This window comes from Pipra filicauda, unplaced genomic scaffold (assembly GCF_003945595.2).
Source record: "Pipra filicauda isolate LSUMZ 115617 unplaced genomic scaffold, ASM394559v2 scaffold19_size4547281_pilon, whole genome shotgun sequence".
Lineage (NCBI taxonomy): Eukaryota > Metazoa > Chordata > Aves > Passeriformes > Pipridae > Pipra > Pipra filicauda.
In genome coordinates, this window is record NW_024104309.1 from 83,166 (window position 1) to 107,500 (window position 24,335).

At 36.8% G+C, this 24,335-nt stretch overlaps 1 protein-coding gene across 2 annotated transcripts in view; it reads right to left on the bottom strand.

The window, feature by feature from the left end:
- FAF1 (Fas associated factor 1) overlaps positions 1 to 24,335 on the bottom strand; it is a 157,035-nt gene that overhangs the window by 43,212 nt on the left and 89,488 nt on the right. For both annotated transcript variants that reach the window (XM_027739417.2, XM_039380602.1), the window contains exons 9-12: positions 10,657 to 10,752; positions 9,117 to 9,243; positions 8,534 to 8,597; positions 7,563 to 7,644 (exon numbers count right to left, since the gene is read on the bottom strand). In XM_027739417.2, the coding sequence (XP_027595218.1) occupies positions 7,563 to 7,644; positions 8,534 to 8,597; positions 9,117 to 9,243; positions 10,657 to 10,752 (369 nt within the window). The remainder of the gene's footprint in view (positions 1 to 7,562; positions 7,645 to 8,533; positions 8,598 to 9,116; positions 9,244 to 10,656; positions 10,753 to 24,335) is intronic.

The window sequence follows — 24,335 nt, forward strand, 5'->3', positions numbered from 1 at the left end:
AGTAATTTCAAATCTCTTCATCAGAAGTAACACTGAACCCTAGATATTGGTGTGTATTGATACAGCAAGACATAGGATGCGATTTTGAGACAAGCTGTCTTTGTAAAAAAAAAACTGTATGGCTCTCATCTCATACACTGGCTTTGGACAAAATTTAATGACTGTTTATAAAAGGAAGAATACATTTGAACATTAGACTTTGGGAAAGGGATTAGTATTTGCATTAATGTTTGTCTAATTTAATTTAAATGTTCTTCAGAACCACGTACACATGTGCCAGGAAGGACCATTAATAAGCCCAACATGCAGAGATCCATATAAGTGCAGCCAACAATGTTGACTGAAACTAAACTTGAAAATCCAGGGCACTGATGCACAATATCATGCAATAAAACAGCATTTCTGTGGTGATATTTAATTTAAAAAGAAGAAAGAGGCAGGGGAAGATCAGGCACTGTCTGTTTTTGAGGATCAGCCGTTCTGCATTTCAAAGCGTCGATCCCTGCAATATCCAGGTTACTGTGCTAGAATCTCGACTATTATATAGCAGTTGTAAGAGAGGGAGGGCAAAGATGTGTTTACTCAGTGATTAGGGCCTTAGAATAAGCCTCTAGCTCCTAGAGAGACAGCTCACCACTTATTCATTTGGACCAATTCACAAAGCCTAGAAAGATTAAACATCCATGCTGAGAAGACAAGCGAATGCAGACGGTGAAAAAGAAATAAAAATTCTTTAAAAACTCTGAGATGACTTCATTATTTTTTCCACAAGGAAACTTTAGGAAAGTGTTTAGTTAGAGAAAAACCCACATTGACCTCTCTCTAAACCCTTAATCTTTCCTTTGTGGTGGCACTGCTTTGTGGTAAGCGGATGGCTTTGCTCTCCTCTTTTCACTGGGAGCAGACAGAAAAAAAAGGCTCTTGAGAAACACTTTTACTTCCAAAGAAACAACCCCATGAAACTGTTAAATATGAGATTCCATACAACAGAATGTTTCAAAATATGTACAGTTTTAGGCTTAAAGATTTAGGGACAAATTTCAGTAAACAGAACAGGCACAAACACAATGGAGGTTTACACTGAGCTACTTCCCAAGGCAATGTAATTTTTGTTGCATCAACAAATCTCACCGTGCAAAGACTAAACTGCATCACATATGAAAAGACTGTACTTGTGCCCAATAATTCTTCCCAAATGTTAAGGGCAGCACAGGCACATTGCTATGACTAATGCAAAGAGGTAGCAGGCGGAACTGAAGTGCTGAAATTTGATTTTGAAGAATCTTAGTGGAAGCCAGGGGTATTTCTTCCTTAGAAAAATGCATTATTACAAAAGGCTCACAGCTTGGAGTTTGTTGGTTTTGCTGTTGTTGTGCAGGTTTGGTTTTGTGTTTGTTTATTTTACTACCCCATGGTAGCATATATTTAAAAGTAAGTTTTGGTTGTGTTTATTTCAAGCCTTTGAAAAATCAGTAAATTCTAGGATTCTATGATGACTAATACTGGGGGTTTTTCAGTCAATACTATTAAAACAGGCTTACAAAACCATTGAACAGTCTTGAACTCCATAAAAGAAGCCTACTGATGGAGCACTAGACTGTCCTGTGTTGGATTTCTCAAAAATATGACTCACAAGTTATACACTTTGCATGAAAAACCAAGAAAAAAAAAATCCGATGGGGAAGAACTTTTACTAGTCCTTACGAAGGTATGAATACCAAAAAGGTTGTAAGTACTGAATACCTGATGGACTTCCAAAGGCCTTAGGACTTCAGGAACTTAAACCACCAAGGGATGTGTTTTTCAGAGTATGTGCATGCTGAAGACCAGGCAGTCATACGCTGGAATTTTCAGAAGGGGCCTGAATTTACAAACATGCTCAGGAGTGTCAGTCTCATCAATGTCAGTAAGACTTCAGGTCCTAAAAGCTTGAACTCTAAGCTCCAGGTTTCATGTTCCTTCAAAGGAAAAAGGGCCACAAGAAAGAGATCCTAACTGTTTTCAGCATCTTTACTATATAAATATGTTAAAAAATCCAGACCTCAGGCATTTTTTTCTGCAGCCTCTGTAGTATTCAGGCTGCATGAGACAGTCAGCAGTGCTGCTGCTCCTTTGCTCCACCACCACTGTGTTTGCAGTGAAGCACTGCAGACCTCTCCTGCCTGATTTGGATCTGTCGATGGAATATTCCTGGAACACTGGAAGGAAATGTGGGCTGTAGATGGATTCTGCGCTGTAGCAGGGCAGCCCACGGAGAGGTGAGGTGTTCCCGGCTGTAGCCTGGTACCATAGAACCTCTCTGCCAAGTCATCCAAAGCATAGCAGACTCCTGCTCCTTTCAGAAAAGTTAATGCACTTTGTACAGAATTAGAAGAAATGAAGGAAAAGTTGTCACTGAGGCAAAAAAGAAACACAGACTTTCATGAGGTGATTAAATTGATATCACTGGGTAATGGGATTTCCAAGCTTCTCAGCCAGCTTGGCATAATTTAGATGCCTCAGAAGAATATGAACTTGGATGGGAATAGCAACACAGTCATAAGGGTCAGCAAAACCTGAATGGTTATCTTTGAATCTCAGGTTTATAAGCTCAAGTAATGACTGAGACAAAAATGTTCATGATGTAACAACAACTGCCAGGGGCATGAATGTTATCTCAAGGTGGTAGGCTAACAAATCAAGACCTTAATGTTTTCCTCTGAGTTTTATGCTGTGAGAGCTAATTCAAATGAACAAATTTGCAAGTCTTTAAACCTTTGAAGTGCACAATGTGATCCACCTGTCTAAGTGGATCCTGGAGATCACAGGATCAGCTACCCTATCACACACAATTCTTTTCTCCCTAAGCAGACTGCAAACCTTCTCTAACACCGAAGCAATACACCTCTGAATTTACTCCACTTTGAAAAAAGATCAAAGTAGGAATAGGGCAGATGGAAATTCATAGGAAGCCTTGTCTGTGTATTACACATAACAGAGCAAATCCTGCTGAAGAGAAGCATTGTTTAATTCCCCTGCACCAATCAAAGGAAAGGAGACAGAAACCCAAGAGAGAACGACAAGGGGCACTAACCAGCCTCTAACCTTATAGAAGTGGATCTGAAATAAACTGCACCCCATAGGTTCCTAAAATTGGAAATGATCCATGCAACCTTCTGATCTCATATTTTGTATTACACATGGCATAAAATGTCCCTAAACTAATTCCTAATTTAATCTTTTTGTAATTTTACCTTTCAGTAAAACATCTAATCTCAAAAATCCATCAGTGATGAAGAATCCATAGGAACCACGGTAAGGTGTTCAAACAGCAAACCACTCTCCCAGGTAAAGGTGTGTTTTAAAGCTTGATTTAGCCTACTTTCATCTTCCAACTATTTGATCCTATTATACTGTTGTATCTCTATTTCAATCAATTGCACTTGTAGTGATATCTTACATAATGCAAACAGAATCCAGTAATTAACACCAAACTCAAATAAGATCTATAAATCACAAGGACTGAAGGAAGAGAAAATGTAGAGTGTGGCAGACAATTTAAAAAAACCTGCCATTATTTAATATCAAATACAGAGGATGCTGAAGAGAGACGCATACCCAGGAGCAACCCTTCAGATGAAGCTATTCTTCAGATATGAAGAATAAAGGGTGTGTAGGCACACATAACTAGGCTGTTATGTTGTAGCAAAGATTTCTAAACAATAATCATGCACTAGTTCAGAAATAAACTGTGGAATGAAAGGCCAGAACTGCTAACACATATCAGGCAAGACTGAAAAGAAAATGCAGGTAACTAACACAGGACTTAACTGGAGCATATGTACTGGCATCTACCATAGTGTAGGTGCTTCCCTCTTCCTGAAAACCCAGAGTTACACTCCTCTATCTGTCCTCCAGTTTCAACCAGCCCATGTAGATTAAGGTTATTTATGTTAAATCAGAATTGGTAAAGTGGTAATTTCTCCACCTGTAATCTGTAGTAATTTCAGTATACTTAATTAGCTGAAATAATAAGGGACACTTTTCTGAGTTACACAGATAAAAACAATACTACAGAAAGCCCCGTATGAAGGAAAATTCTGCTACTACCAAGAAAAAAAAAAGCAAAAAAAGAGCTTTTATTTGAACATGGCAAATCATGGAAGGAGCATACGTTCTTCTAGGTTTTCAGGAAATAAAGAACTCATATGTGAGAGGGATGGTGCTGCCACTAAATTGAACCTAAAAGACAGAACTCAAGGAGAAGAAAAACACGGTTCATTTTCTGCCATGCAGGAATATATATTGAGGTGACAATACCAATCTGTGCTAAGAGAGATGTTTCACATATTTATTAAAAGTCAGTGGACAGAAAGGTTGAGAGAGGAGCAGGAGGTGAGCTGACAGAGGTATATAAAGAAAAGAGCTGAAAAGGCAAAGGCAATGTCTTTATTCTTTCTCATAATAAAAGAGTAGCAACCACCTATAAAAATGAAAAGGCAAAAAAGCTCCAATAAAAGAAAATACTTCAGTATTATTCATATATATAGTTCAGTGAGATTCAATATAGCCATTAAGATCCAGTATGAATAACAACACTACCCTAAGTTAAGATAAACCCCCTGATGTCTCAAAGCACCAGACACCTACAAACTGCTTTCAGGCACAAGGAAGTCTCCCCCAAACATCTTTTTAAAACATGCCCATTAAAAAATTTCTTCCATGGCATTGCTGTAGGAATACCTGTGGTACTGTAGCTACTTGAGCAAGAGTAAGATTGTTCTTCAGAAACTGATGTAGAGAAATGCTGGTTTCCAATTGGTACAATAGGTAGAGGGTAAGACTTCCACAAAAAACAGCTTATTTGTTAATTTATTAAACCTCTGTCTCACTTTCTCTTCCTGACCCAATTAAAAAAAATATAAGGAAAATATTTTCTTGCTTTATATATATGTACAATAAGCCTTGGAAATGAACACACAATGCCCTTAACTATCAGACTGCAGGAGATACCTGGGATTTCATTGCCAGGGACTCTGGTTGTTAAAGGCAAAGCTCTGTATCTTTGGTATTATATTTTTGTGCTAAAGAGAGACACAGGTTTTAAAGCAGGGCTACATTTGATCTCATTCCATCTCTCCTACCAAAAACTGGCACTGCTGTGGGAGCAGCTGCTCTAAAGGGAAAAAGATACCCATCATTTATGTTAATTTTCACTGTCTAATGACTCAAACACACAGGTAACAAACACCTAAATTTTTTTTACATGGTATTTTTTTCAAATAATATTTTCTTAAATAACCGTGAATTATCATCCTTTCTAATGAAAAGACATTGAGATTTAACAGAATTATCTATTTTCTTAAAAACAATTTTAACTCATATTCTGCATTCAAAACATATGTTCTGACGTAAGTTAATTTTCTTAAAATAGCCCAAATCAAAATATTTCTGAAAAAAAAAGCTTCAAGTTTATATATAATGGGTTTTGAGGGGAAAAAGTATCCACAGTATAGATTTGAAACAGAGCTGATGGCTCTCTCACTAGACCCGAACTGTAGAGTGCACCTTCTGCTCTGGACAGCATTGCGAATTTGTCAAGAAAAGGCTAAGATCTCTGAGCACTCAAGCTGCCAAGTGCTCTCAAATTAAATCAGTTTGAAGCGGTTTTCATTAAGATGGATTGAGTGTGGCATCGTGAGAAACACTCTATCAAATGTAGTGTTTTACTTAGTGATTAAGTATATACCAGTTGATGAAGCTGCCCAAATCCTTCGTAATCCCACCACTCCAATAAACATTTAATGAGTATATAAGTTCAAAAAGCCTAGTAGAGGATTTAAACCTTCAATCTTGTTTTTATTTACTCTTGGAACTCAATTTCTCACTTCAAGTGAAGAATGCTGGTGCCTGAAGCTCATCTGTTGCCCTGGTAAAATTAAGTGCCCTCCATAGTATAAATTAGAAGACAAGACATACGGGTTGCAATTTCTCCTAAGCTTTTTTTTTAATACTGATATACATATTTAATTATTTTATGAAATGCAATTATAAAAATATAAAATAATGTATCCCTTTCCTCAATTATGCATTCCAGGAGGCAGTACAGAAAAAATTACTTTGTAACAGGAAAAAGCAGTGATAATAAATGGTATTTACACATTCTCATATCTTTGTTTAAAGTCAGAATGTTACAATAAAAATAATGCCATTCTGTAGGGTAGGTGGGAGGGAGACCTTTCAAAAATGATATTCAGAAAAAACCCACGCAATCCAAACAACAAAAACAAAAAAATACTTTCCTAAATATACAAATACATAACTTTATCATGATGAGGATCTGGTCTGAACACATCTCAAAATATTAGAAATGTAAGGTGACATGAACTTCAGATGTGTTGTGTAAGTAGTATAGGAAGTACTTTGAGTACTAAAAAACTAAGCAACTGCACTGCATTAATATCAGATTTATAGAGATCAAACTATTTATGTAAGTTCTTAATGGGCTTTTGTCCATTATTACACTGATACACTGTCAACTATTTCTGATGAAATGATACAAAGAGAACTTCCCAATTCAAACCTTTTCCTTGTTGAATTCATATGATTTTTTTTCTAAACATGCATTAAGGTCCACTTTAAGAAATTATTATAAATTAATACTTTTCCACTGAATTACTAGGTATACATTTATGCTCTGAAATCTGTGCAAAGACATGAAAATATTGACTAAACTTTGAGTGTTAAGTATGTGTTAACTTCAGTTATACTGTATGGATCCATAACACTGCACACTTATCAGAACAGCCCCTAAAATAATATAGTTCCCCCTCAAATATGAATAACTACAGGAAGCCATAACATTCTTCATTTTAAAACTGATCACCTACCAAGAAAACAAAAGTAAATTTAAACAGCACGATTTTCTTGTTTGTGTTTCAGCTTTATCTGTGCTTAATTATGCAGGGTTTTGGGTTTCTCCTTAGTAAATCAAGTCACCAAAACTTAAATAAACTATCCCCATTCTAATTTTATTAAAATACTGATTTTAAAACTGTGCACGGAATAACAGAAACTTGAGATGCCTAGTTGGATGTACAGAAAAACTAAATAACCAAACCTTAGGTACTGGAACTTACTTGGCAGATAATGGCTGTACAAAGAAAGAAAAAAAAGCACACTGTATTTCAAGAGACCTTTCAATTTAAATTTACAATTTCATTAGCCATTCTTCAAAGGAGTTATCAACATGCAACACTGAACTTGTCAACCACAAGACTCGCAGGCAGTGTTATCTGGTGCTAGGACACCATTATTTCAGGAAGAAAAGTGAAGGGGGGAAGAAAAAGAGTAACTCTGACAACTAAAGGACTCCAATAAAAATACAGCCCGAATGATTAATTTCAACAACCCCCAAGGTAAGTATTTTAGTCAGTCAATTGAATTAGTACAACCTTTCCCAAACAATAAACCCAAGATAACTCCAAAATGTAGTTCAGCTTTTTAAAAAATAAAGATGAAACACTTAAGGTGATTTCCATTTCCCCACTATATTAGATAAAGTAGTTTTAATACACACTTACATCTCTAGCTTTCCCATAGAAGGCTTCTTGAAAAGCAGCCTCTAATGATCCAATAAAATAAACAGGATGGCAGTCACCATATCTATTTGAGACAAAATCTCCAATTAATGGATTAATTACAAAAATAAGTAATTTCAATATTCTACCACTTCACATATTCTGTAAATATAATGCATTGGCTAAATCTTTAGAAAGATGAAGTATTAAACTTCTAAAGGACAGAAGGGAAATATTTAGAAGCCAACATTCAAAAGCTCAAAGTAACAAACTATTACGTTACAAATTTTATCATAAAAACCTTCTATTCGCACACTGTAAGTTCTATACAATTTTCTACACAATTTCCAATCACAATTTATTTCCTCTCATTAAAGGTTAACTGATGGCTATTCTTGCATTACACTTTAATGCATCTCACATACATAACATCATCACAGAGGAGTGAAAACAGAAGGCATATAAACTTTGCACTACTTTGCAGCTTCTACCTGTTCAATGAAACATGGCAACTGTTTAGCAACATATGATTTGGTACTAAAAAGTTTTAAAGAAACAGCACTTCTATGTTTTTTAAAAATAGATATTTAAACAACAACATTATTGTGAAAACTCTTAATGCAACTCTATATATTTTTCAATATTAATAATTTTCAGCTTTTCTGTTCCTGTGTATCATAATAAAATTATTAAACATAATCAGAGTCCTTATCATTCTTATGACCTTTACATAATTAAGTAATGATACTAATTAATAGCAAAATAAATAAGGCAACTGTCACTCTAACTTGGAGTGAGAAATAATTTTATTTCAGAAGCAGCTCTGACAAAGTTCAAATTAAAATAAATTACATTAGGATGTATAAATATGCCATAATCCCACATGAAAATATGTGCATTTGGTTTATTTTTATTATTTACTAAATTTAACTTAGTTTGTAACAAGAATTGCACAGTTAATAGACTAAGGTTACCTTGAAGAAAACTCCGCTGTAAATTGTAATAAGGCATCTCCTTCGTTTTCAGCATTTTCTGGCACTTAAAAAAATGAAAAATATAAATTAAATGCATCCTTATGGAAGTAGGTTGTAATATGCAAACTCAGTTGCTTCATAGATATTTCATGTTGCCACCTTACTTGAAGTGGTTACCAACTGACCATATAAATTTAATGAAAGACTATAGACTATGAACCTTTGGAAAGACATGAAATTTCCAGAGGGTCTCATGAATATATTCAGGTTTTCCAAACAGTAAAATCCTCAGGTCCAGTGTAATGTGATATATCACTTGTTCTGAGCTAACACTGTGGACATACTTTAATATATTAAAATGAAAGGACTGGCTTGAAAGGCTTGACCCACTATATTGTGAGTTGCCAACTATGTCTGCAGTGTTTTCATTTGATACAGCCATCAGACATGATACTCAAACAATTCTAACATTCCTATCAAAAGATACTTTCCTATTTCTTATTCTGCAGACTCATCACACCTCTCTGCCTTCGCTACTGCTGTACAAAGACCAGTTAATTGCAAATTAACTGTCAACTCTTACTCATTGGCGATTTCCTCAAGGCAGATGATGCTACTCCAAACATTTCTCCATCATCAACTCCAAACTCTGTAGCATCTTCAAAGTCATCTCCATCACTATCACTAACCATATGAACGTCAGTGCATTGCTATATAAAAAAAAACCCAACAAAATCCACGGTAAGCTTCTATTACAGACATCGTCTTCAGTGAAACACACAATACATATACAGGGAAAAATACTTATGCATTTCTACAAAAACACAATAAACTGCATTTTATTTTACTATTTTATACAGCATTATCACCCTGCTTTTTATAAACAAGACCTAATTTTTAGCAGTAGTCTGGTGGACAGCAGTATTATGTGACAAAACGCATTAGTAAAGAATGAAGGAACTTTCTCTGCATACCCAGAGTTGAGCAAATTTTATACAAAGTTAATGCTGTTTTCCATCTAATGGTACTACAGCTGGTGTAACTGCATAAGAAAGAATGAGAAAAGCCACACAATGGTGGTTTTCACATTGGTATTTGGCATACCAATACAAAGGAGAAATATCAACGTTTTTGTGTGAAGAGCTACGGTCTCATCTCCCTCCCATGAGATCTTTTGGATCTCATGTCCTTTGAAACACAGAACAGCTCAGAAAAACCTTGGTTTCAATAATTCAAACTTAACCTGCTTCTAAATTGATTTCTTTTCATGAACAAGTATTCCAGCTCTGCTTGACCTACAAGTTATAGTGATAGCACACTAGAGAAAACCTACATGAACCGCCGAAGGTGTAGCGAAGGGTATTATGGAACATGGGATTTCAGCTCTACCTGAGTGATCACAAGAGGAGCAAAGAGCTCCAAACACACAGGATCTCTCTCTACAACAGCTACACAAAAAAGACTTCAAATAAAGAACATTTACTGAATCAACTAGTCAACAAAAAAAAATCTACAAGGTGAACAAAGTCAGATCATTTTGGAAGAGTAAAGCAACAGTGATACACAGTTATGCTGGTAGATCTCAGGAATAAAAAAATAACCATTTATTTAACCTGCTAAGTTGTTCAGGTATGGCTAGAACAGTGTTGTCTGACCATCCTCTAACTTTTAACAACTACCCAACGCCATATATCCAGTCTTGTATCCTGACCATACCTCACAGTTCTCTCTTATGAATACATATTAAATTCATTTTAAGGCACGATAAAGGCAATGGAAATTTTAACCTAAACTAATAATAATTAGGAACAATGAAACAGGAGTTTATACAGTCTGAAAACATCTCATTCTGCTAACACTAAAAATACATGTTTCAACCTTCTATTTAATTTGGAGTATTTTTCAATCTTGCCGTGATTTGATTACTTTTTCTTTTCTTTCTTCAATGAGTCATTTACCCAGTTCCTTACTTCACCACAATTATGTGCTACAGGAACTGTAAATCTGATGGTTTAAAGATGCAATTTTATTAACATACTTGACAAGGGATGGTGACCACTGCAAAATGAGGTTTCCCTGATTCTTCCTAGAGTATACTGGTAAAACAAAGATGATGTTCTTACCTCCTCTGACTGCTCCCTCGTTTGTACGGGTGAAGACCTTCTTCCAACTGTAAGTCGATGGCAAGGGAAAGTCAGCCCCGATACAGCAAGAGTCATCTACAAAACAACAATAATCATTTATTAAAGCCATAGTGTCAACTGAAGCTTGGTTTTTGGTTTTGGGGTTTTTTTAAGGTTGTTTTGAGATTCAAACTAAAGGCTGCACTGCAGAACACTGAATTATTTAAACAAACATAAGGAAAGAAGCCAGAAAAACAACAACAAAAAACCCCAACAGTTAAGTCATCTTGAAAAAAAAACCTATTTTGAAAGAACAGTTTATCAGTAGACATTGCAACAATCACATTGGCAACTTAAAAAATACATTTCATCTCCTTTTTGGTCATTATAAATGTCAAGGGTGCACGCCACGTTTCTCATACGGACACACACACAAACCCAACAGTGCTGGCGAAGCTGCAGTCAGCTCAGACAGGAGGGATGTTCAGGAACCAGTGCCAACAGAAACAGCACTGGCTCAGAAGCACCTAAGCCCTATCTTGATAACACATGGTTTGATTTACAATGTGAATAGCTTTTAAATAAAGATAGTTGATTAATTTTTGACAGTGACAAAATATTTGATGCTGTACAATTCTTAGCGAAGTGAAGAACAATAGTTCTGACTGTATGTTTAAAATATTGTTTCTATTGGTTCTTTCAGAAGAAACACAGAGAGGACAGAAAGAGATTTTCTAGATCCCATAAAGCTTATTAGTATTTTTGCAGGGTACAGAATGAAAGACTTACATTATAAGTAGTAAGGTAAAATACATTTCAATCATCCTCAACAAAAATCCAAGAATAAATCATAAACCCTAAATTTCATTTACTGCCATGAGCACTGAAAATACCCCATTTATTTTTTATATGTAATTCAGAATGACTATATCACTTGTCTGCTAGAACTCACGAAGATTTAATTTGCTGCAGGTTGAAGCAGGCTGATTAAGCAGCCTGGTTACCAAATGAATGTTAACCTGTCTGAACTAGCCTACTGTCACATTCTCATAGCAAGGTTAAACAGAAGTTTAGCTGTGTAAAAAGCACAGTAATCGTCTTAAAGGAAGTGAGTTATAATGTTCTGGAGCAAATGAAATATTAAAGATGACATACAGGTCAAGACCAATTACCTATGAAACTCCTGTGACAAGAGCATAAGAACTGCATTCTCTGTAATAATCCACCAGCTCGATTATTATTTTTATAAGCTTTTAAAAATAAACAAAACCAACTGTTTTAAAAGCTGAAACTTTGCCCTGTAGTTACCACACTATATAAAATACTGGTAAAACACACACACGCCCCCCCTCCAACCACACACAGACTACAGTTCCCTATCTCACAGCATCAAATACCCCGACAGATGCCTGGAAAGGCTCCCGGTGTCTTTTACGTGCACATTAAAGAGAGAGTGGTAAGATCAAGCAAGCAGTTATTGTGCTGCTTCATCACTTGGCCCAATTGCAGGGTGTTGCAATTCCAATTTGCAACCCTATATTATAGTGTCAAAGCGTCTCTCAAATACGAGCTTACAGCAGAAGGGGTTCGACATCAGAGCTTGTTTCATCCCTCTCTCCAGACAGTTGCTGGAATGTTGGGGTTTTGTGCACATTTGTGTGAGAAATCACCCTCCCCTTCAGCATTTTTGGGAAGTTTTTTGCAAAGGAAAGGCCAGGAGAAATAGCTCTGCCGTCACTTCAAAATAAACTAGCGGCATCAATGTTCTTCTAGAATAAAGGTACCTTCATTCTAAGAAGAATCCTCTCACAAGAACGACTCTTGCACCAGAAAGCTTAAGCTTTATTTTGGAAATCATAAAAACACCAAGCAAAAGATTACTTTCTAGGCAGCTCAGTCTGGTGTCATGGATAGTAAACCTCAACTTTTCCTAGTATTTTGAACACAAGCCAATTTACTGATGGGAACACCCGCTGAAGGGTCTCCGTGCGAGAACTGTAGACCTCAGGCTGCTCTTGGAGAGCTTTTTCTTTCTAAATACTGCACCTGCCTACTCCCAAATGGGGTTGCAGGACATCAGATAAACAAATCACTGTGTCGCAGCCACTTTCCCATGGAAATGGACAAATTCTTTAATCCAACTCCATAACTGAAAATGTTGGTTTGTAGCCTGACTACCTGACATTCTCTAACTTATGAACCCATCTGGCTGTGCAAAAACTCAAAAGTCACTAACTTTTCTGAATTTTCTTTTTTTTTTTTCATGAAAATCACCTTTAGGTGGGTACTAGAGCTTTCACATGCACAAGAAAAGACATTGAGAAATGCATATGCAGGACTCGTGCACCAATGATGAGTTAGATATAGGTTATGAAATAAATAATACATTAAAGCAAAAATAAATAAGGTTAGTCTATTTTTCTAGGCAGGAAATGTACACATGTGCAAATCAAATGCTCTCAGAGCTGAAAGGTACACGAGGTGGAAAGTAAAACAGAATCAGAAACAGCCAAAATGACTTGCAAAAAGTAACTCCAGATGATTATTGGAAAGCCAGATCTCTGGTCCATCACTATGTATACACTGCTTGTGCTTGTTGAAAGTTGTTTGGCTTCCTATAGCTTTTTAAGGAGAAGGACAATAGAACTTCAAACATTCCAGGGAGAGTGGCAGCAGGGGAGTCCTTCCAGGAGACAACAGAGACATTGAATGGATTGCTATTGGTATTCAAAAGGTAATGGTACTATCTGGACTAGGAGTGCACAAAGGTTACTTCAAATAGATTTTAACTACTAAAAGAAAGACCACTACCAAATCTTACAATTTAGAGAGGAAAAAATTAGTCTGGTGCTCACTTGTGCTTTCCAACAGTAAGACACTAATATTATTTGTAAATACTCAGTGTAAGATCAATTGTATTTCAATTCCCTGCATTAGAAATTGGGGGATAAACTTAAGCAACATCTTTTCTGATCCAAACATGCAGGATTCTTTGTCAAACTCCCAGATTAACCCAGAAATACTTGCCAAATCTAGAGTGAGACCAGGTGCCTTCAACAATAAACTATTCTGCCTGTTAGAAAGTATTGTTTTTATGTTGAAGGTTCTAGAAATAAAATTCAGAACAATCTAAAAATGCTCTTTTTTCCAGATATTTCATGATACAAATATGTCTGCAGGAAAGAAAGACATCTTGTCATTCCAGAGTGCTGCCACCTCATGTTCAGAATAATAGGAAAAATTACAAGTCCATAATCTCAAAAGCTTTTATCTTCTAGAAAGAGTTTGTTGGCATAACTTAATTCCCACTCTTACAGACTCCTGAAATTACAAATAAAGGAACAAACTCAGTCTCTTGTACCAGTCCAGAGATATTTAATCAAGATACTGAAGATCTGAGAAAGATAAACAGAAAGAATGATACCAGCAGAGAACTCCAGCTGCAGAGCTCACTTCGCTCAGAAATGCTGATACAAAAATTATAAGCTCAGTGTACTGCATCAGGAAAATAGTAATTGGATATGACAAATTGGTCTTCCTCATGTTCAGCCACACACTGATGGAGAAAAATAGTATTTCAAAAGAGATCTGAACAGCAACCATATCTAATGTGGAAAGTGAAGGCCAGCTCTAAGCTTTCTAATGCCTTACAGAATATAGCTGGACACCCAAAGTGGCCAGCTTAAGGCAATAATCTGTAAAGAACCAGACATTCCTTCTCATCCTCAATTATTGGGAGGTTGTGCTTTCCACAGGATACTTATCATCAAGGGATCCTTTCTCTCTAAAAGGATGAAGCTTTTTTTAAACGAGAACCATTAAAAACAAGCAAATATAAGTGATAATATTTAAGGGAAGTAGGAATATTGATTTATTTTGTGCTCTTTGTAACGTTTTTGATTGCTACAAGAGCAGTGTGTTTTGAGATTTTGGAGTGTGTGGGAGCACTACATGTGCATTAATGTACATTAATGTACTTTAATTCATATATCTAAACACACAGACACTTAAATGGAGCCCTTCAGCTGTATCACCCAGTACTTGTCACTTTTAAAAAACAGCTTTTTGTCCTTTAAAAGACCACTTAAAAGGTAGCCTTCACAGGGTAACTTTATTCTTTGAGCTACTCAAATGAAGAATCCTTTCCAACTCACTGGAGAGGTATTTTTCCATGGCAAAATATTTTCTAGTATCATTTAATGAACATAAACTAGAGATTCTCGATCATTTCCTCTCAGAAATTCAAAGGTCAAACTATAAATCTTACAAAGCATCAGACAGAAATTCAGAGAACACCTGATCCAAATGCAAAGGAGATGATTCTATCCATGATGGCAGATTTCACTTGTTCGCACACAGCAAGCGAACCAACAGGCATTATCTGACAATGGCAAACCTAAACCAAAATAAAAAACCTTGGAGTGGACAAACCTTCTGGATTTTTAATAAAAAATAAAAAGGAATGTAATTCTGTATAACTTGGCTGCTGTGAATCAGTTGAACTATTCAAGTAGCTGCACTTCTAAATACAGAATTCCATTTGTCTGTATATAATCTGCTTCAATAAAAAACTAAAAGGGGGAATTCTCATAGTGTCATTTCCTGCTGAGGTAAAGGAAGATAATCCATGTTTCCTGCCTTTAAAACTCAGAGATAAGGTAAGCAAACAAGATTCTAGTGTACAAAATAAAAATACTTGACTCTCCTTCATAAATCTCCCATAAAAAATCAGTCCTACTCAAGGTCAGCTTGTAGTATATTAGGCGAAAGGAAGTCTTAATAACCTGCCCTGCAGTTCTGTCATCCTGAAAAACAGCGAGGTACAAGTATAATTCCAGCTTTCCAGCTGCACTCACAAGCACAGACAGATGAAGAAGCCACAGAAAGAAGCCTTCCCAAAGATGCCACAGCATGTGTAATTGCCAAGGGGGTACATCTTTCTAATACATCCTTTCCACTCTGTAATGCTGAACAGCTCCAATTAAAACTTGAGTATATTCAAATGTGGATGTGGGTGGGTTTACCATACAACATGCATAATTTAGATTTTTGGTTTCTATAGTGTAAAGCGGTTAAGGAACACTCAGATTATCCAATCTCAAATCTTTCAAACTGACATCTCTAATTTCTGTTTGTTGGAGCTCTCATAGTCTGTCCAAGACAACAGGCAATGCCTGTTTTCCCCTTGTTGAGCAAGAGGAACAAATAAAAGCTGAAGATACTGAAGATAAATCTGCTGTTAGCATGTCTCACAATACAGAGTTCTCACTGGATAAACAACCTCCACAGCTAAGTAACTGCAGCAGCTCTCTGTTATCTCAGTATTGGTTTGAGAATGTTTTATGCTTTCACTGTTAGCACTGCATGACCAGCGCGCTGCTTAAGAAGAGAAGATTATCTCCAGGAAAATATGACAAAAAATGTTATAACTCATCCTTTGAAATCAAATTTCAATAGAGATTATACAAATATCTTGAAACCTAAAAACCTTCCTTTTGCCCCGAAAACAGCAGCAATGCAAGCAACAAAGTATTACTAAAAGGGCTCTAAAGTCATGGTGAGTTAAAGTTATCTAATTCATTAAGAACAGAAGTTCATGCTAAGCTTTAATAGTCTTTGAACTAAAGCTGTGGTAACAAGAGAAATTCTACCACAACTGCAGACTTCTAACCACCCTCGATAATTATTATTACAATATATATCAACTCTGAGATCTGGAAGCCTTTTGTGGCTGCTGTTCAGTACTTCAGCCATAACTAGTGTGCCAATACTAGCTAACCACAGTTTCAAGTTAGAAACAAATACAATAACAAGCACAGAAATGATATCCCAAGATAATTTTTATTGATCAGGAGGTCATCAGCTGAACAAGAGCTCTTTCTAGAGGTTGCTTAGCAGGCTGCAGTAGACACGTGGAGGTTTGTAATACACATACATCACACAAGAAATTCTTAATCAGAAACGAATGCACTGTTACCTACAGACTGAAACTAATCCTTGTTCAAATACTTCATGTGACAGTCCTTTCACCGTGTTCAAAATGTGAGCTGCTTAGCTTTTTGATTTACTGGTTAGTCACTGATACATGGCTAATGTATAAAGAAACAAACACGACCGAGTACATTCCATAACATGCCATGCTCAGTTATTCAAAATAACCCAAGAGAGTTGTCCATAGCAAAGTACCCAACAGCTGGTAGGTGTCTCCTCTGTGAAAATTTCACTTCTACATAATTCGATCCTTTTTCTTGTTGGAGTAACTACTATGACATTTTTTTCCTCTCATCGGGGAAGAGAAGGGGTAAGGACAGAAGGACGAGAAAGGAGCATTATCAAGGATTTCAATTTTCATATTAAACTTACTATTCTGTTCTCTGACCTTTTTTGTAGCATAAGCTAATTCCTTGGGTATGATAAATACCAAGGATTCTATGATGTCTGTATGTATGCATTTTCTTGAAGCTAGGGGGGAAAAAAGTGGTATTTTGAACACAACTATACGAAAAAAGAACATTCCTGTCCTAGTTTCTCTATTATACTCTATATGTAGCTGGGTTTGCATACAAGGCATATTAGGGATCAAACACTTTCATAGCCCAAATGCACTACCAGTAGATAAGGTAATAAGACAAAACAATTCAGCAGTTTTCTGAACCTTGGCTGAACAGTATGACTCCTGCAAGGAAGCCTTTCCCAATCTCTAGGTTCAGTCCATTCTCTATCATTTCAGCCCAGGCAGGTAACATCATGCTAAGTGAAAAATTCTCTCCCTTCTTAGTGTAGACAGACTTCAGTTTACATGTCTGCAAGGTATATTCATCCTGGCTAATCCCTTCTTCTCCATGGGCAGATCTCTGGAGAATTCAAACAAGCTCATTTCTCCCAGCCTACCAACATGTCATCTATCTCTCCTCACTAGACAAATTAAGTTTCCTGTTCAAAAAGACCTATGCCTCAGACCTCAGGTCTTTAAGTCAGAATCTCAGGGTGATCTAGGGAACTGCAGAGGAGTTAAACTTAACTTTACTCCCCCAAAAGGGGGACAGGAACAAAATACAAACCAATCTATTTGGTACACCTAGAAATTAAGTTATTCTTCTTGTTCCTTACCACTGGAGCAAGACTTGTCAGGTTGCTCCACAGCTGAGGCTGCTGCTGCTCCCAGCTCGCTCACATTTCCATTTTCCTTTTGCAACCTATCTTTTTTGAGATTAAAGAAGTGAGCAAAACAAAAAGCAAGAAATATTTCCGTGGTGAAAGGGATATAGCAGTTAACGAGGCATGCAGGAAAAACTGAAGTGTAAAAGTCAGAGGGGAGAGGTAGAGCAAGTGAAAGAAGTTTTGCTTCCACACTTGAAATGAAACAGTGGGAAGTTTTTCACTATACAGTTGAATAACATAGTGGTTTCTAACTGCAATCATAGCCCTTGCATATGAATATTGAAGCAGGGGAAATAAGAGTGTGGGAACTCTGGCAATTTTTTGCAGTTTTGCAAAGAATATCACATGGCTCCACGCTTTTTCCTGGCCAGAGACCCAAACACAGAGAAACCAATCCATGCAGGAAGGAGGTGGTGGACTCCCAGGCAACTCATGCTATTTCTGAGAATACTCAAGAGTCTCATCATTTCAAGAAAGATGATGCTATGACACGAGACAGCCTTCATAAGAGCTTGTTCTTGCCATGGCTGCAGTTCCCGGGGTTTAACCAAGCATTATTAACAGTGCGTGGGCAGCTTGTTGTGCTCAGACAAACCCTCACTAAATTCCTTGGGAACAAACAGGTGATCAACATTTTCAAACCCATCGCTTGTCACTGTATAATTATTCATTAAATAATCTACCTTCTTTTCACTGTACAATCCCACAAAGTCTGATACATGATTTAAGAATTCCCGCATGTTCATGTTTAAAAGTAATGTTTAAAGCTTAAGGAGATTAAAGGTTTTCTGTGAATTAATGTTTATGCTTTGGTTTGCTCTTTTCTCAAAAGTTAGCAAGTATTCTTTCAATAGTAACAGACAGTAAAATTACTCCTATCCACACTGAAATACATTATATACATAAAACAAGTGATATCATGCCAAGAAAGAGCAAGTATCCCACTGTAAAATAAAGGTACATTGCAATTCAAAAAACAAATCTATTAAACGCCTTTTTTTAAATTGGCTGAAATGGGGGCTTTTTTGTACTATAGAATTAATTATGAGACTCAAAAAGATTTACTACACGGTACTGAGGGCTCTCTTCAGTCTGTACTGGTCAGACAGACATTGCTGTTTAAGTTTAGTACATAATATTAAAAAAGAAATAAATCAATCAACCAAAGCTCACTACTACCATGTAAGCCTTTATCCTTCCTTGAACAATAATAATAAGTGGATGTAATTCCACATTAGCCACTTTGTCTTTTGACATCAAATAGCATTAGCTGGGAAAAACAGTCAAGTATGCTTGAGGTTTGTTTGTTTTATTAAACTATTGCACAAATATGAAAATTAACTGAAGAAGTGTAAAAAATTTGACAGCCCTTGAAATTAACTTCCTATGGAAAATAACTTCATTTTCATTATGCATCTCCACTAAAAAAAAAAATCTTGACAGGTATTCAACATTTCATTTTAAACACTAACTGGATGAAAAAAACATCTCTAGGGTGGAGTGTGTTCAGGTTATAAATCAGTAATGCTTATTTTAACTCCTCACAAAGTGTTGTTGAGATAATTACTGCTGACAGCTTTATTCAAGGTTCATTTCACTTTTTCTACTATTTTTCCCCTGTTAGAAGTTCAGCAGGGCCCATGGGAAGATCCACCCCTCACACCTGTTAGGGTTCTTCATGTTACTGAGGCCAGTTTGGACACGTCACTTCAAATTAGCATTGTGCCAGCGCGCTGTGACAATTACTTATCGCAGGTTTAACTTGGAAAAAAGTTTCTAATCCAGCCACAAGAACAGTGTCAAGAGTACGTAATTTAGACCTGTCAACACAGGTTGCAGGAAATTCATTCCAAGGATTTCAGTCATGTTCCCATGATAGATCTTTGAACTATAATGAAGCTTAAAATCACAAAGGAATGCTGTAGAGTTACAACACAGAACCCACAAGTTTGAAAAGCTCTGAACTGAAGTGTTTTAACTACTAATAATCTTTTAAACATTGATAAACTCTTTAGATTAGGATTAAGAGATTGGTGTGCTTAATTCTCAAAAATTCCATAAAGTTGCATGTTAAAGGTATACATCTTATTCTGCTACAGTGTAAAGGCACAACCCAGGGAGATCTTTACATGTGCTGAAGGCAGCAGCACGGTGAAGATGCTCTGGAATCATCTTGGGGATAAACAGCACACAGGCTGGGAGGAGGGAGGCTGGAAGAGAGTCCACAGCACAGCAAGAAGGCCACTTGTGTCCTTCAGACACCGGACAAGCAATGCTGAAGTCCCAGCAACAACCACTATAAAGGCAGTTTCACAAAAACACTGTGAGTGTACAAGTTTCTGTACGAGCTTGAGAAAAAGTGGTGCCCATTCCTCTGGGAACACCCAGCTCTGGTACGCTGGCTGAACACACATGCCAATTTTTGCTGCGGTCCCTGTTAATCACCAGCCGTATTACTGTGCACCCACCACTCTCGTTTGCTGGCTGAATGAAAATTATCCCTGGTTTGGATTATTTCTCATTTGATTGAGCCTAGTTAGGCAAATTAGGAATTAAAGCAGAAGGACAGCTACTGTAGTGTTTAATGTTGCTTCAAACCGCAAATATATTTAAAGGAAACAACAAGAAAATAATATTTCTTCGTACAACAGATTCTGCTAAAAAACAGATATACTTGAGAGGCTGAAACAAATACCCATGATCACTTACAGAGTTCATTCTTCTTCTTAGACAAAAACTGTAAATATTAAAAAGGATGAAAAATCTGCCAAGCCATTTGCAGCTATTTGAAACACAGGGTAACAGAATTAAATAAACGCTGAAAGACCTGGAACACAGTTAAGTATAGACCATGAGGCTAATTGTGGATCTTGAGTTAATTACTTTCCACTGATACGTTTTCTCAATGGTCTTTTACATGAGTTTTTTCTTTCCTCAGTCTGAACCCCAAGGCAATTCAGTGTGCTAGCCTCCAAACTCTGGGTGATTCATTGTGTACTTCTGCCTTAGGATTTTTAGTTCATGCAGAGAAAGCCAGGCTTTCACATCAAGTTGATGTTAATGTGCGCTGACAAAGCAACAGTAAAGGAGCTTCATGTTTGTCACAACGTGCACTCTTTAATTTAGTAATTGCTTTATACTGATATGCAAATAATGACACATTTCCCAAATTTCCAGTTCCTCAGCAATGCTTTCGCTAATTACTCAGTGGTTAAAACTTATGCATGTAAATTGGTTCAGTGAGTTTATTAATAAGTACACCTGTGTGAATTGATCTATAAAACACACATGCCTGGGAACAGGTCATAACCCACTGTAAATTCCTGAAGGTCTCAGGAACCAAAAAGAAATATTCTCTCATTAAACAAGATGTATTACAACTAACAGAGTTATTCATAGATAAACTGGGATTCCAAACCTTTCCTAAGCTAAAGAGAGACTGCCTTTGGGTGACAACAAATGCCAGGAGTCAAAGCATTCATCCATTTTATTTTGCCAAATGAGAGGAGGATCAAGGTAAAGAAAAGAAAAGGTCAATAAAAAAAAAAAAAGGACAAGAATACCTCTAGCACCCAAAAACATGGGAAAGCACCAACGTCCACTCATCCATCAGTTCTCCGTGGACCACCACGCGCTCTGCATCTGCTTGTCGTATTTGTGGTACTGCTTACTCTTAGTTTTGATACACTAACATGAAAAATTCAGCTGCACTTATCATGGATTCAGACTCATATCGACTGCAAAAACACTAAACAGAGTTAACCTGTCTTCCTGTATTTCCTTTCCTCAAAATTGTCCTGTTTCATTTGCTGCCTTCTATGTTGAAATACAGCATCTGTTCTGTTTCCAATATTTTTTTAAGTAACTACATAATTGCCACAGAATAGTGTATAATAATTGTTTTTATTAAGTATGATCCCAACTAATTTATTTTTTGCTATTCAGAAGAGACACAAAACTATTTACAGATTTTTAAGGTCAGAAACAAGTAAAATAAAAAACAAAAGTATAAACTAACAAACAATTCATCCAGACCACATATTGGCCACAGATATTCACAGATACACTTTGGGAACTGCTTTGCATTCACAAAGAGTATCATCCAAACTTGGCACATTTCTGGTCTATGGTGGGATGCCATTTACTTCACAACATTGTACAACGTTTTGGATGGCAAACAGAAAAGTGCCTGGATATGTTTCCAGAACTATATAATTCCTTGGCAGAGTTCAGGCAGTTGTGCTGGCAGCACTGCTTCCAACTAACAGTTCAAACACTGATAGGGTTTTTATGCTGCCTCTTCTTGGATATGACTTTTCCAGGGATTGGATTTTTGCAATGTTAGCTCTTGAAAACACGCTGTTACTGACTTCTCAAAATGAGCTTCTAAAAAGGAAGATTGTTTCTTATTCTCTGTTTCCCTTACCTGGAATGTACATCTTCTACTGAAGTTCTGCTCTGCTTATACAGTGGAGTTTCATTACAGACAAACAAGCACCACTGTGATAATCCTCCAGGAATAATGCAATTACCACTTATCAAACAGGTGTCTGCTGTATTCCAAGGAGATTATCGCTTCCTATTCTGCTCTCAGAGAGCACAGAATAAAAGAGAAGCTGCTACTATTAAATGACTGAGGAAAAAGAGTCTTTGATAACAGCTCTTGCTAGCTTCCCTCAGCAGGGCATGAAGTAAATGTAGTCCTTCTATAACATCTTGGCACTGAATTGAATATTTTGGTTTCTGCAAGGTGAGCTAAAGCACCTAAGTAAGACCACTCCTGTGAACTCAATCTGAAGCATCTCTCTCCCTTTCTTCATTGAATATCCCAAGAATCTCAGCACTTCCTGCCTTACACCAAACCATGCCTTTTGTGAGTAGTCCTGAAGAGCAACTCTGCCTGTTCCAGCAAAAACAGGCTACAGGGCTGCTCCACAAAACACACCGTCATTCAGAGATGCTTCTGTGACAATACAGTGCTTGATGAAGGTACAAAGGGATCTCTAAGCTGAAACCCCAAAAGCGTATGGAATGAAAACTTTTTAGCAGGATACATTTCTCAGTTAAACTGTGGCTCAGTGTAATTTGATCAGCAAGGACAATTTTTTAGCATATTTTCAAACTGGCTTGTTGAGTAGCAGTTATCTCAGGAGTGGATCTCTAAAACAAGAGCAAAAGCACTCTCCTATGAAATCTGGGATACAGCTTAATGTACACAGGGTGCTATTACTACATGGCAAAATATATAATTGGTTTGGGGACAAGCCCAGCTGAGCATCAAGCACAGAGCAGGAGCTAAGAGGGTAAAAACAGCCTTCACACCTGCAGGAGGAGACAAGAGGCTACTTCAGTTGGCTTATGCTGTCCAGGGACTGTAAGGGCTAGCAACTGCCTATAGCCAGGTGCTTTGGAGAAAGTAAGACACTGGTGGTCCTGTAAAAACCTTGTCCAGTGAAGATTACCACTACTTTGGTATAAACTCACAGGAAGAAGAGTGGTTCCTGTTGCTCTCTCTGTTAGGACACAAAAAGCCCCAATGCAGTTTGTGTGCATGGAGATGGAAAGGTGGAATGATGATGCAGATACAATATCTTATCTCATGGTGTAATTCAGAGATCTGGATTGCCTTGATCTACCCTGAGATATTTCTCTGTATACATGATCATTTCTATCTTATCTGCCGGTTCCATCAATGTAAGGACAGAAAGCAATGTTGAAGCAGCAAATTCAAAGTATCAGTTTCAGTCAGTCCTTGTTTACTTATTTTAAACTCTACTCTCTTTAACGACTTTCATGAACATGACACTTCTAATAAAAATAACTATCATGTCTATGAGTTTCAAAGCAGGGACAGCTAAAAATGTTGTCTCAACAGAGCAAGTGGATTTGTAAACCTCTTGCAAAAGCAGTAAAAGATGACAAATAATTATGTCTATAGCATCACTGCTGTTCCTTATGCTTTAAAATTCCAGTGACAAAAGAACTTAATATTGAATAAATTAATCGCTAACGGTAACCTCAAAATTTGCTACCAGCTTTTCCTAAAAAACTAAAGTTGATTACAACAGGTTATGTTGAAACGGGGTTGAATTCTCCTGATAGAAGCTGACAGAATTTTAGTTGATGGTGCTTGTCTTATACCACCAATGAATTAGACTTTTTGAGTCCTTATTGTAAAAGATCATAATGCACTTGGCAAACTCATTTAAACTGATGTTGTTGAGATTAAATGAAACAGTTATTTAGTAACGCAATTACCCTTCACAGCTTATGAGGGAAGCAGCACTTGAAACTGATAGTTTGCACTTTAGAGTACACAAGAAATTAAAGCAAACAGCTTGCAACTGGCACAGGAGAGTGCAAAACTTTCCTTACAGTTATTCCTCAAGAGAAGCCCTGGGATGAAACATCAGAACCTGAAAACATAATCTAGTATAAAAAATTAAACGAACGCAAAATTTGTAGTGTCAATACTTTTTAGACAATAAATTTTACTCAACTCCTTAAATACATGTATC